The sequence below is a fragment of the Rhinatrema bivittatum genome, chromosome 3 (genome assembly GCF_901001135.1).
Source record: "Rhinatrema bivittatum chromosome 3, aRhiBiv1.1, whole genome shotgun sequence".
In the NCBI taxonomy this organism is placed as follows: Eukaryota; Metazoa; Chordata; class Amphibia; order Gymnophiona; family Rhinatrematidae; genus Rhinatrema; species Rhinatrema bivittatum.
The window spans coordinates 374,852,957-374,867,678 of record NC_042617.1 but is presented as its reverse complement, the minus strand read 5'-3'; the positions used below and the strand labels follow the sequence as shown (position 1 = coordinate 374,867,678).

The 14,722-nt window shown below is 44.7% G+C and overlaps 1 protein-coding gene across 2 annotated transcripts in view; it reads left to right on the top strand.

Annotated features, from left to right (window-relative positions):
* The window catches only part of BCKDHB (branched chain keto acid dehydrogenase E1 subunit beta), a 624,159-nt gene that overhangs the window by 27,886 nt on the left and 581,551 nt on the right, over positions 1–14,722 (top strand). For both annotated transcript variants that reach the window (XM_029595551.1, XM_029595552.1), the window contains exon 3: positions 9,611–9,679. In XM_029595551.1, coding sequence (XP_029451411.1) covers positions 9,611–9,679 — 69 coding nt within the window. The remainder of the gene's footprint in view (positions 1–9,610; positions 9,680–14,722) is intronic.

Genomic DNA, 14,722 nt, shown 5'->3' with positions numbered 1-14,722 from the left:
CTGAACAGAACCGGTCCCAGAACCAATCCTTGAGGAGCTCCACTTATCCCTCTTCTCTCTTCAGAGTAAGTTCCATTTACCACTGTTCATTGATGTCTGTCAGTCAGCCAGTTTATAATCCATTCCACCACCTTGGGATCCACTCCCAGGCATCTCAGTTTATTCATGAGCCTTCTATGCAGGACCATATCAAAAGCCTTGCTGATATCCAAGCAAACCACATCAAGGGCTCTTCCTTCATTCAATTTTGTTGTCGCCCAATCAAAAAATAAATCAGATTTGTTTGATAGGACCATCCTCTGGTAAAACCACATTGCCTCAGATCCTATAACCCATTGGATTGTAGATAGACTGCTAAAGAAAAGGATAATGAACTTTCTCTTAATTTTCCCATGACTGAGTGTCATGGATTAGGGATGGACACACAGCAGCTAATGGTCAGGACCAAGACACCAGAACAGAATCAGGAGGCAGAGGTGTCGTCAGACAGGCAGGGTTGAGGCAGGCAGAGTTCATGCTACATCAGGGGGCAGGCCAATGTCAGGCCTGGCAGAGTGCAATCACAGTCTAGAGAGAAGCAAGAAGTTAGGACTGACAGCAGTCAAGGGTCAGGCTGAGTCACAGGTGAGAGCAGCAACACACAGGAACACATGGAACTGAAACCTGTTGCTCAGGTCTCTGCTTAGAGGACTATGTTTCTATTATAGGAAAGCAGTGATGTCATCAGGGAAATCCTGTGTGCTGGGCCTATAAAACTGTTGAGTTGGTGAGGCTTCTTAGAAAGAGCTGTAGGATGTATTAGACGATCAGAATACCAAAGTTGGACTCAGGATCTTGAAGTACGGAATCGTGACTGCTGTGTAGCACCCTGCGGTTGGCAACATATTGCATTGAGATAAGGCTAACCAGCCTGTAGTTTCCAGCATTCTGCCTGCTATTACTTTTGTGAAGCACGACCAGAACCATCCTTCTCCAATCCTGTGGCGTTACTGCAGTTTCCAGGGATCTACTGAACAGGTCCTTCAGCTGACCCACCAGCTCAGATCTCCTTTAGTATCCTGGGTTATATCTCATCTGGCCCCATATCCGTGTCCACTTTCAGTTTTGCTAGTTCTACCCAAACATTCTCTTCTGTAAATGTGGATTTATCTACCTCATTCTCATCTGTACTCTTGACAACCAGCAATGGTCCTTCTCCAATAGCGTCCTTAGTGAAAGGTGAAAGTATTTGTTTAATATTTCTGTAAGAGGATACCTGAAGTTTCACTGCTATGCAGCAAAATATGCATTCTGCCTCACAAAATAGATGCTTGACCTGTATTTCAGGAGAATTGCAGAGATGATGACTTTGACCAGAATAGCAATACATGTCTGAGTTATCCGATTTGCCAGCACATGTTGCTTAACTAGGCCCCTCTGAAGGAATACAACTTCTCTCTGTAAACAGATCTGATCGAAGACAATAGGATCTTGTATTAAAGAGCATTAAGAAATGGATTGTGGTTTATAAGATCCTTTATAAGGGATAGGCAGTGGAAACTCTCGTGGTATGGTGTTTAAACCTGATATGGTTCTGGGCGTTTTTTTCAGTTCTAGCGTGGTGATGTAAGAGAGCTGGTTGCTGTTGGTTAATAAAGTTGATTTGATAGTGATAAGTCCCCGGATGTATGCCGTGGTGACTATTGGAGTGAGGAGCATTTATGATTGGCCTGCGTCAGTTTAAAGGGACGTGGCCGGGGATTGCAATATCAGCAGAATATGCCGGTGAACATGCAGAGGTTGTTTGTATGAGAGTATTAGCAATGGTTGGGAATTGGTGTTCGTTCACATTATAAAGGTAAGATGGTATGAGATAATATGGGTATATGTAATGATTAGATAGCAAGCATAGGTAAAGTGGGGATGAAAGGATTTGTGAATTTGCCGGTATGACTAGTATTTCATGTGCACCAGTGATGACTAGCTGGTGAGTCTGTTAAAAGCGAGGGCTTCCAAATTTGCTAGTAGTAAGAACATGTCAGGGCATTGTGCCTGATTGACTGTTCAAATTGATAAATTATGAATAGATACTCTAAGGTTAATATAGTATTGTTGCTTCGTCATAGATTCTGAAGTGCATAAGCTCTCTCTCTTTTGGGCGTGGTTCTAATTGGAATAATATAAGGTTTTTGGAGTGATGCGTAGTCTAGCATTCGCATGAGACAGTGTGGATATAAGGCTGAGATGGAGTAATAAGACAACAGAGTGAATATGAGTTTGGGACGGAATAAAAAGTGAGTAGGCTGGTATTGCTCTAATAAGAGATGTTGGTTTATAAGTAGCGAATGCTTTATTATAGATAGTCGTAGCTTTATTATAGATAGTCGTAGCCTTAAAGCTCATGATGAACCTAGTCATTTTAATGTTATTTTAATTTTATTTATAGAGTCCAGTGCTATGTGTTAAGACCATCTTCAGCGTAGATATGTACTAATGAAGATTTATTCTTGATCCTCGTGCAATACGGAGAGAAGATATCAGCACATCAGTGTTTAATTATAAATGATTTAGTATGGCAACATATCCAATGTTGAGAGAATTATAATTCCCTGAAGAAGCCCATATTTTTGGGCGAAACGAGAATCTCGTCGGATCAATTTATGCTACCATTTATGTTATAATGTAAACCATTGTGATGTATCTAACGAACGTCGGTATAGAAAAACCTCAAATAAATAAATAAATCAATTAATGAATAATATTCCAATGGATATTTGCTTTGATGTTAAATCGATGTAAATGAGGGAGATGAAATGTATTATGGATTTCTAATGATATTTGTCCTTTTGAATTGTTACATGCACTAGTATTCGATGTTATACGAGGGCTGTTTTTATGAGGTATGAATGGTATGAGTGAAGGGTAAGGTATGGAAGTTTTGTTTTTAATAAATTGCTGTTAAATAATTGTTAAATAATGAGTGAAAAATATATGTATAATAAACATTTTAGGCATTATATGTTGCCGAGTTCCTCTGTTTCGATTGTATTATCTATATATAAACCAGAGGTAGTGCACGGTTTTCTTGACCTAAGACAATACAGGCCGTGTGTGTGTGTGTGTGTGAGTGAGAATAGATCTTAAGACCAGGTCCTGCAGCAGAGATCAGTTCTGTCTGGAGACGAGACCCCTCCAGTCCTGGACAGGTCAGCTCCCTGGTCAGAAGTCATGCGGCCTGATCACGCACTGGAAATCACAGCCCAAGTGAGAGGGCTCCAGCAGTCTGAAGTGAAGAAGAGACTCCTTTTCCAGCTCCTGTTTTTATTATGCATGACCTCTTAGATATGCATATCCAGGCTCATAAAACAGGATGGGAGAGGGGCTCAGGCAGGCGGCAGTGAAAAAGGTCCATTAATACCATCAGAAGACAACACCCGAGCTATTGCTCCCTGCCAATCCCTGCCATCAAGTGGATGAGCTTCTGTGTCCTGGAAGGTGCTGCACAGAAGAGAGTCTCCTGCCGGCTATCTGGCAGCCCAAGTCGAACCTGGCTTTTTCTTCTCCAGGGATCAGACAAGTCCTCTTAGCTCATCAGGCGTCCAGAGCCACTAACACATGCTCCTGTCAGCAGAATCAGCCTCCGTGAGCTCCAGCTTCTCTCCCAGCTCAGCACCGAGACATCATCAATGGTGAAATTAAGGTTAACCTTGTCAGAGTTATGAGGATATTTAGCTAAGTTTTTTAATAATATCCTAAGCAAGTCAAGGTTATTCTGATGTGTATTGCTCTGGATTCAATTATAGTATGTTAAGCTTTAATCATTATGGGGTGGATTTTAAGAGCCCTGCTCGCCTAAATCCGCCCAAAACCGGGCGGATTTAGGCGAGCAGGGCCCTGCGCGCCGGGAAGCCTATTTTACATAGGCCTACCGGCGTGCGCAGAGCCCCGGGACTCGCGTAAGTCCCGGGGTTCTCCGAGGGGGGCATGTCGGGGGTGGGCCCGGTCGTCGCGGCGTTTAGGGGGCGTGTCGGCAGCGTTTTGGGGGCGGGTACGGGGGCGTGGCTATGGCCCGGGGCGGTCTGGGGGCGTGGCCGTGCCCTCCGTACCCGCCCCCAGGTCGCTGCCCGGCGCGCAGGAGGCCCGCTCGCGCGCGGGGATTTACGTCTCCCTCCGGGAGGCGTAAATCCCCGGAGAAAGGTAAGGGGGGGGTGTAGACAGGGCCGGGCGGGTGGGTTAGGTAGAGGAAGGGAGGGGAAGGTGAGGGGTGGGCGTTAGAGGATTCCCTCCAAGGCCGCTCTGATTTCGGAGCGGCCTTGGAGGGAACGGGGGTAGGCTGCGCGGCTTGGCGCGCGCCGGCTATACAAAATCGATAGCCTTGCGCGCGCCGATCCAGGTTTTTAGCAGATACGCGCGGCTCCGTGCGTACCTACTAAAATCCAGCGTACTTTTGTTTGCGCCTGGAGCGCAAACAAAAATAGGCTATTCGCGCTCCTTTTAAAATCCGCCCCTATAAGTATATTCTGTGTTAAGGACTGTACTATGAGTTTCTTACCCAAGAGATATGAGTGGTGTGTATTGTTCTGAGTAGTAAGTCTGAAAGGTCTGAAAATAAAGGTCTGATTCTGAGATAAACGCTCTTCTATTTGTGGGCTTCTTGGATCGAGTATAATGTAGTAAGTGTTGAGTTTCTGTAGCCTTGCCAGGGTTCTCCAGAGAGAGAGAGAGAGAGAAAAGGGGTGGGGGAAACGGGCAGTCTCCTCCAGGCTACAGTATACTCTTAGAAATCATTACCCTTCTGCTATTTGTTCATCTTTCTTCACACCTTGCTCCTTCACTCCTTTCAATCTTTCAGTGGCACCTCTGGCCGTCTTCCTTTCTCTGGTATATCTGAAAAATGCTTTATCATGCTTTGCCTCATTGTTGCTCTTCTCTTCCACTCAAACTGTCAAGGCTGTGCGGGTCAGTTTGAAGGTGTCCCCTAGGCGGGGGTCTGTGGGGATCAGAAGCAGGCAGGACAGGCATGAGATATTCTGCAGGAGGTCAAGAGCAGGCAGGGCAGGTGTAGGTCTTCTGCCTGACCCAACCACCTTCTCTTCGGGTTGGGCCCTCCATGCTGGTGGCTGCCAGGTCTTATGGGAGGGCAGTGCGCAGGGTCAGGGAAAGAGGTACCCACTGGAAGCGGCAGGCAGCGAGAAGCAAGGGGACGGAAAGGTGCCTTGGCCACACGGAAAACAAGCAAGGATGAGCGCTGACAAGATAGGGACTGACAAATAAGCACAAGGCAGGGTTGGTCCAGAGACCAAACAAGGAAACAGACAAAGCAGGGAACAACAGATAGCACAAGGGAAACGCCCAGGCAAGGGGGCCACTGGAAGGCCTAACACAGGACAGGAGCAAAGCTAGCAACATACAGGCAAGAAAGGCTACTTGGAGGTCTAAACAGAGCAAAGAATCAGGCAAGGCATACAAGAACAAGGAATCCCAAAACAGGGGACACTAGGCAAGGAATACAAGGACAAGGGGCCACATGCAGAGAAAAGAGTCCACGCTGAGGCAGGGAGTAATCTGTGAGGGAGGGTTTTATAGGGCTGACCTTGCTGCATCATGCAGCCTTCAAGGTGAAGGCTAGAGCGAGTCTAAGTGACCAAGTGCTGCAGGTTGGGCATGAGATGGCTGAATATTAGGGGAGATGGTGAGTTGAGGTCTTGAGGAGAGGGTTGAAAGCTGGGGAATGGGCATTGCAGAGAGTACCACACTGTTTGGGGATGGTAGGGCGTTGCAGGACAGAAGAGAGCATTGGAGAGTGTGGAGAAGGTACAAGGAAGTGTGGTGGCACAAGAGTATGATTAGGAGTGGAAGGGTTGTGAGAGGCAGAACACAGGAGAAGAGAATAGGGAAGTAAAGGGAGTGCGAATCTCTGAGAGCATTGATGGGGGAGGGGGTATGAGAGAAAGCATGATGGGAATAGTGCAGAGGGTGTTAGAGCATGGGGGAGTGTAGGGGTATTTGAAAGAGCATGGTGAGGGGAGGACAGCAAAGTGTGTGTGAGAGAGAACAGTGGGGGAAAGTGGATGGGAAGAGTGGAGGAGGTTCAGGATAGCCAGCAGTGTGAGTGACGGGGGGGAGCTGACAGTGCGAGAGCACCAGTGGGGATGGGGATGGAGGTGATGCGAGAAAGCCGGAGAAGTGGGAGTGTGAGAGAACTGGAGAGGGTAGAGGGGTTTGTGAAATGGATCAATATAAATCTTATTTCATAAAATGTGCTCTCTTAAGTTGCCATACAATTCTAGATGTACTATTGTTAGATTACACTCTGTATCATCTTCTGACCTCATTACTTTCTTGGATCTGTTTTCCCTGCATTTTCAATCTTCCCCCATCTCTGCCCTGTCTTAAAAAAAGAAAGAGAGTCTTCCTTAGTTTATCTAATAAAGAGGAAAGTTTCCCCACACCTGCATTGCTAGTATGCAAATTGAGCTCTGCCCCTCTCTTTCCCTTCCTGTACTCTCCAGCTCCACTCCCTCTCTTTGAATGGAAATTGAGCTCCAACCCCATATCTACCTGTCCTCTCCGGCTCTGCCCCATCTCTCCCTGTAACTCTCCGGCTCTTCCCCCTCTTCTTGTATTGTCCAGTCCACTCTCTGCTACTACATAGGGAAGTTGAGATCTGCCCCTCTCTTTGAATTGTCAAATCCGCTCCCTACTACCACATAGTACACCCAAACTCCGCGCGCACACTACTACCACACATCCCAGTTATGCACTTCCTACACATCACAATACTTCCCCATTCTTGGATGGGCTTTTACTACTAGCAGAAAAAGTTCACTGACCCATCCAGTCTGCCCAGTTATTCCTTTCCACACTGCCATGCACAGAGCATGACCCCCCTCCCTTAGGATATCGCCTCCTATCTGACACGGTCCTTTTCCAGCTGCCATCCCAATTTGGTTATTTCCTTCCTCTCCACAGTCTTAGAAGGTGTTTGCACAACAGCCAGCTGAGTCCTCAGGATTAGCCCCTGGCTTTCAGCAGTTCTCAGAATGGGCACATTCTGCTGTTTTCTCAATTTATAATACGTAAGCAAAGAAAATAATCATACTCGTCACGTTACAATAAACCGTTCTTGAAGATGTACTCCTCGAAAGGCAAGCATGATTCTTGCTTTGGCAAACGGACATATGAATCACAGCAGGACCCCCGAGAAAGCAGGGGGAATTGAGAAAGGAAAAAGAGTCATCATCAAATAAACAGGGTCATTCATCAGACCAGAATAAATCAAAAGAACAAATGAGAATCCAAAGAAGGCAATGAATCATCAGCTTTCTTCATTACCCTCTTAATTATGGGACTGAAAAACAAAATGTCAAACTGATCAGAATCAAAGAGTAAATATGTATTTTGTTATTTCACCCTTCATCTACAAGGATATTTAAGACAGGCAAAAGGCCTCCACAGCACTGACTTTCTGTCTTAAGACTAAAAAAACACTTTCTACGAAGTTAGGTTTCACGAGTTACACACTTAGCCTGCTTCCTGATGTAACAGGAAAATATTTTATCCTGCTTGGGCAAAACAGACAAAGAACCCAATCTTTATCTGATTCTAAAGTCAGAATCGCCAATAGCTTAGGGAAGATGGTAACAGTTCAGCAGATAAAATACTGTCTGTGAACTTTCTTCTAAACTGAACTGGATGTACAAACAGATTCTCTTTGTCCTCCTCCCCTTTAAGTGGTCAGTAAACAGGACGAGTAACTGGAGGATAAAAGGATTCTGAGATACCTAAAGCTTCCTTCAAAGAACTTTTAAACATAGATATATGCCTGAAATATTAGTGACCCGGGGAAATGAGCCAATCTTAAATTCCTGGATTTAAAAGTATTTTCAGTATTCTCTGGCGAACCATGGCGAGCCATATTCTCCCATGCATTAAACTTTAAATTGCATTCCTTTCAGACCGTGCAGAGGTAACATCTGAAAATGTAACCGCTGCATTATTCTTGCAGATAATGATACTTTGCTCAAAGTTTGCATGTATAAGCTAATTTTACCACAAGTAAAGCCTCCAATCTAGCCATTGCAATTTCACCCTGTTTTGCTAGTATAGTCCCCGCCTTCCAATGAGCAGTTTTGAGTGAGAGGTACATCCGCCCCCCGAATCCCCTCAAGTTAAAACCACAAATCTTGGTGTATGCTTGGATTCCTTTTCTTTTATCGTTTGTTTTTATATTTTGAATATTTGCAAGATACATTCTGTCCTGTGCTGATGTAACACTGTCCTCTGTCTTTCTCTCTTACCTGAACCCGTAGCTCTCTAAGGGGGTTGTCTTTGCTCATGTCTTTCGCCATTCACTAGTTCCAGATCCACAAACAGATTTAGGTTTTGCCCATGGCTAATTCTCTCTCTTTCATGCTGGGGGACTCTGGAAAAGATTGGATCAGCCAGACTGACTATGAGGTTTTTGTTTTTTTCTTTCTTCGTCTGGGTGAGGAGAACCAGCAGGAAAATGTAAATCGAACAGATTATGGTTAAGATCCTTTTGCTCACTTTTGTATTATTTGTTGTTGTGCCTCTAGTGCTGCACGGCCAACGTTCACCTTTCTTCTTCTCTCTGCATGAGCCCTAAAGAGCTCGCTGGTGGACGACACCCGTGGAAAAGACTTCCACAGCGTTTTAGAGACTATGCATTTCGTCATCTTTGGATGTTCTGCTGTCGGTCCCAGTAAAAGACTTCATGCCCTCTTTTGACCTGATGAATGGAGCATTTTTTCAAACTGAGCGCACTGAGACAAAGACCCGTTGTGTAGGTGCCTTCTTTGAGAGCTGCCATGGGTATGCCATTATCCTGGTCTCTTATTAAAATCTTCTCTATACCGTCATTTAGTAATGCACCATCACATCGGTTTACAGAGAGGCACATATATTTAGTTTGGTTACAAAACGTATCTATGAAAGTGCCATTACAGTGTCGGTACATGCACCTGCAGTCTGTGCTGGTAAAATTTGGCTTGAAAAGAACCTTATTTTGTGGTTTGAAAATGCATCCTTTTTCCTTCCCCATCTAAACGCGCCCCTGGGAATGCCTCCTTTCAAGGCCTCTCAAAAACACGCGTCGAGCTTTTGCCGTGTGGAGGCTAGAAAGTTTTTTCAGATGGCCAATTTACAGGGGCAAAACGCTTTTTTTTTAACTTATGGTTACTAGGATAACATTCTTGTCTCTGAAATTGTACCTTTTCCCCTTCCTGCTTGTTATTCTTCGGTCAGTCTTGTAATTGTGTTGCTTTTTTTTGTCAGTCTTCCTATATTTTTCTCTAGCCTTGTTTATTATACTGTGTCTGGATTCTTTACAGTGCTTTGCCTGAGCGTATCCGATTGATTAATTTAATTTAAAGCATGGATTTTTCATCCGACTTAAACTCAGTGAGAAGGCATTCAACTTAAAATGCGAAGCGCAAAGTGAAGTTGAGTAAATCCTTAGTATTTAAAAGAAGCATTCTTGCCCTTTGTACATCTGTTTAGCCACAAAATGTTGCATTACTGAGAGTGTCATTTCTGCCAATGACAACTGGGTTTCTGATGAATTTCTGCAGGAAAACCTGAGCAGCAGTTTTGTGTTTGTGTTTTGCAGTTATATATGGAGAGGATGTCGCCTTTGGCGGAGTCTTCCGCTGTACCGTTGGACTGAGAGATAAGTACGGTGAGTTTCAGCGATCTCATTAAAACCCAGAGCAGCAACGCTTTCTACAAACTTCTGTCGTAGAAGAGGAGACGTGTAAGGCAAGATCACATACCATGGCTGCGCTTTGTTTGCTTTCAGCTCATTTTTGGATTTCAGAAAACCACCAACTCGTGCTCTTCTCAGAGGTAAAGTGGAACAGAAGCAAAATAAAATTAATTACCTTTATTAGGTTACAGGAAAACTTATATCCAAAGCTGGAAAGTCGGAGCAACTGGGAACCCACTCCTTTCATTGAAACTTGTTGAAAAAGCACCATCAGTGCAACCAGGGTTGCCAACTGGCTCCAGGTTTTCAGGATAGGTTGATCCAGTCCTGGTTTTACCCAAATTGCATGCTGGATTTCTCTAAGAAAAGCAAGATTACAAGTCCCAGCATGCACGGGAGTAAAACCAGGACTGGCTCAACCTGTCCTGAAAATCTGGAGCCACTTGGCAACCCAAAGTGCAAAAAGCCATTTTTTTGTCCCTTTTGCTCTGGCTGCCCAACCTCAGATAAAAGCTTTTACTGTAAACTGAATAAAGGAAGCTGATTTTATTTTGCCCCCCCTACCCCCAGGAGAGAGTAATGATGCGAGTAGCTTTGCTGTGAACTTTCTGGACTCCCAGCCCTGGAGGCAGAACTCAGCACAGTGAGTTCTTAAAAAATAAAAATATGATTTGGAGGTCAGCCTGGTGGTTCAATGGCAAGCGCTGTACACTTCTGCACCCAGGTTCTCCGGGACTGAGGATGGTGCGGAGGGAGCAATCACGGCCTCAGGGGGCGCGAGACCTGGTAGGATTTAGAGCCCATGATGCAGGGTTCCTGAGGAGTGCGCTAGTGCTCCATTGTTGCCTTAATCAGACTAAGAACGGTGGATGGATTTATTAAAATCGGGGGAAAAATTCCTGGGTAACCTATTTATTTATTTAATTTTTTCTTGATATGTTTGAATGGTATTGATTTTGGTATTTTATTGATTGTAACACCCTTGGAGAGCCTTTTGATGGTGAGTCGCTATGTAAAATGCATAAGACATTATTATTATTATTATCATTTGCAAATGAAGGCTCATGGCACCAGGATCTTGGTTTCTAATTCAGCTGGAAGGAAAAGGAGAAAGGACGAGGAACAACCAATCCAGCAAAAAATCTGGCTTGGTCTAACTTTTTAGTTTTCCTCTTTGCTTAGCTGGTTTCTGGGCAGCAGGCAGTGTCTGACTGTGCCCTTGAATAATTAAACAGCATAGGGTACTTTGCCATGCACGCTCTCTGAAGCTGCACTTCCCTTGTACTGTGCCAAAGCTGCAATCCTGAGTTACTCATCTCTCCCGCTTGCATATAGCGCTCATAATATTTATGAGCCCAACTTTCAAAACTGCTCACATCTGCTCATTTACGCATGCATACGGGCACATGCAAAGTTGCTATAGTATTTAATAGGGATGTGAATCGTTTTTGAATGATTAAAATTATCGTCAGATAATTTAAAAATCGTCCTAAATCGTTAGAGTGCACAATACAATACAAATGCCCCCGATTTATCGTCGGGGGCATTTGTATTGTATCGTTAAATAGGGCACGGAAATTATTTGGGGGAGGGCGGGAAAACCGGCACACCAAAACAACCCCTAAACCCACCCCGACCCTTTAAAACCAATTCCTTACCCTCCCCCACCCTCCCGAACCCCCCCCCCCAAAATGTTAAATTACCTGGTGGTCCGGGGGGGGGGGGGGTGTCCCGGCGCGATCTCTCGCTCTCGGACCATTGGCACCATTTTGGCATCATTTTGGCATCTTTAAAGATGGCGCCGGCCATCCAGTGCTCCTACCATGTGACAGGGGCCGGCCAATGGCACGGATACCCTGTCACATGGTAAGGGCAAAGGGGCATCGGCGCCATTTTTTTTTAGAACAGCTGATGCCTGGGAACGGGAAATCTCTCCCCGAGGCCCCCCTGGATCTCTCCTCCCCCCGAGGCCCCCCTGGACCACCAGGTAATTTTAAAAGGTTTTGGGGGGGGGTCAGGAGGGTGGGGTCGATTTAAAGGGTCGGGTGGGGTTTTTTTTTTTTAGCGGCACAGGCCTCCCTAAAAAATAAATTAGCGATGTGAATTGGAATCGGAAACGATTCCAATTCACATATCTTAACGATCAGATTTCCCCCCCCCCCCCCCAGCCGAATCTGATCGTTAAGATGATCTGGCACACGATTCACATCTCTAGTATTTAATAACCTGCGCGGAAAAGATAAAATACGAGTACGTCTGCGCGCACAACTGCTCGTATATGTAAAAACCGCAAGACACGCAATTTCGGACTTATTCGGATAAATACCGATTTAGCTGGCTAAATAGTGGCAGGTAGTCAGATAAGTCTGAAAAGCGCTCTACTTAGATGGACAAGTAGCACTTTTCAGACTTCTCCGGCTGTGTAGCCGGATAAGTGCTGCTACTTATCCAAATAAGTTCAATTTTGTCCATCTAATTAATGGGAAAAGCGCTACTTAGCCAAATAAGTTGGAAATTAGCTGGACAAATGTGCGCAACTCATACACTCGCATATTTGTACTTCCAGTTTTACGAGGATACGTGTGTACATGTTTATCGCATTAATTTAATGCTTTTACCCCCGTAAGCTGGCTTTTACATGCGTGAATCAGGGTATTTTGTAACATGGGGCATGGCAATGAAATAACCAGTTTTACCATTTAGTCTACAAGTTTGCCAATCGGCAGCTCGTGAAGACCCTCCTGACGCTTCATCCTGAAGTCCCCCCATTACACTCAAACCCTCTACACCGTCATTTTTTCACTTGAATGACATTTATGATCATTTACATCAGATATTGAGCAGAAGCAAAAGACATATTTGTGTCACTTTGGCAGGCTTTAGAAAAGCAACTTGTGTGTGTAAATGTTGGCCCCGCCCTGGAACGGCTCTGCCATGCCCCTTTCTTACACGCACAGAGTTACTGTTGGATCCCACTTTATGAGTGTAAAGTTGCAGTTTTGAAAATAGCACATATTCATGTATGTGCTATTTTATATGCTCAAGTGCTAATTTTTATGCACGCAACGCTTGAAAAGTCACTTGGATATATTGTATTGTGCTGCCATGCTGTACGACCAGAAATGTTCTATAAGATCCAGCTACCAAAATATTTGATGTATGCACGTATTTTTTTTTTTTTTTTTTTGGAAGAGGAGGTGTGCTGTCAATCTTTTTATCACTTCGGGCTTCCAATTCAACTGGAACTAGAATTTACTGGGATGTACAGCACTATAAGCTTTCATTCATAGAAACATAGAATATAATGGCAGAAAAGGACCAAATGGTCCATCCAGTCTGCCCAGCAAGCCTATGGTAGCATCTGCCGCGCCATACAGGTCACAGGTCACCCCTATCCTTAGTTTCCCAAACCGTCAAAGTCAGGGCCCTTGTTGGTTGCTGTCCGAGTCCAATTCCCTGTTACCTCTTGCCATTGGAGTTGCATCAAAAGTATCAGACTTATTGATCAAGGTAGTAACAGCTGCATCTGCAAGTTGCTTGTTTTCTCAGACTGCAAAATTCAGTGTCCTTGTTGGTTGCTGTCTGAATCTAATTCTTCTTTTCCCCTGGCATTAAATCAGAGAGGTATAATGGAGTTGCATCAACAGTATGAAGGCTTACTGATTTAGGCTAGTAACCGCCACACCAGCAAGTTTACCCCCAAGCACTTCATTTCCATTCTCAAGCCTTTAACGAGCCACAGTGTTTATCCCATGCCCCTTTGAAATCTTTCATTGTTTTTGTCTTCACCATTTCATCTGGAAGGGCATTCCAGGCATCCACCACCCTCTCCATGAAGAAATACTTCCTGACATTGGTTCTGATTCGTTGTCCTTGGAATTTCATTACGTGACCCCTAGTTCTACTGATTTCTTTCCAATGGAAAAGGTTTGTCGATTGTGCATCCACCCTGTCTCTGTCTCTTTTGAGATAGTCTCCTGGAGGATGGAGGCGGTCCAGGGAAGGGCGACAAAAATGGTGTGTGTGTGTGTGTGGGGGGGGGGGGGGTCTCCATCAAATGACTTATGAAGAGAGGTTGAAGGATCGAAATATGTGTATCCTGGAGGAAAGGAGGCACAAGGGAGATATGATGCAGGCCTTCAAATAACTGTAAGGTTTTAATGATGCACAATCGACAATCCTTTCCCTAACTGCCCTGGGATTTCCCCTAGTTTTAACACTCTCTCTTCCCCATTTATCACAGCAGCAGTCCAGGACCAGGGGCCATAGACTGCAGATTCCTCAGGAATTTGATATACGTGCACCTTGATTTTGGTCACGATGGTATCAATATTAAAAAAAAATAAAAAATAAAAAATGCTTGGTGCCAAAATTAAGGGAGATTTTCAACTCTACTTAGGGTTTTGAATTTTAGGCTGAAAATGTACCTAAATTTAGGGCCCTAAAACTTAATACCCTAAATGTAGACCCACACTTAATTTTCCTAGATGTAGGAGTCTAGGTTTGGTGCTTAGTGCTGAGAATCAGTGCTAAGTTAATTTTTGCTGCCCGCTTTTTAGTGATGCAGGGCTGCAAAGTGTAGGTGCTCGGCCCTAGTCCATTTTCAAAGGGGACGATTGAGGTTCCTAACTCTCAGTGTAATCATTTTGTGTGCAACAGGCCCAGCCTTAACCAGCCTGAAAAGCAGAAGCTGAGCTTGGGAAGCCAACCCAGATCTCCCCCATGGCAGTGCTTCTCAGTGACTGCCTTTGGCCACGGGCCGCAGACCACGGCTGGCCAAGTAGATGTTGTCTTTGCCGCATGGAATTCCATTCTCTTGATGAGCCATTTGGTCTAATGCATGCTTAAGGTTTTCTGCTAAGATATTTTATCCACTCGCTAGTTTGAGCCTCTCCAGCTGAGGTTTTTTAATTTGGAAATAAAATGTAATGTTTCATGTGGATATTACTTGCAGTCTGCGGTTTGTCTCTGGTACTGCACCGTTATGCTTCTGATTTATTTCCTCTGACTACTTCT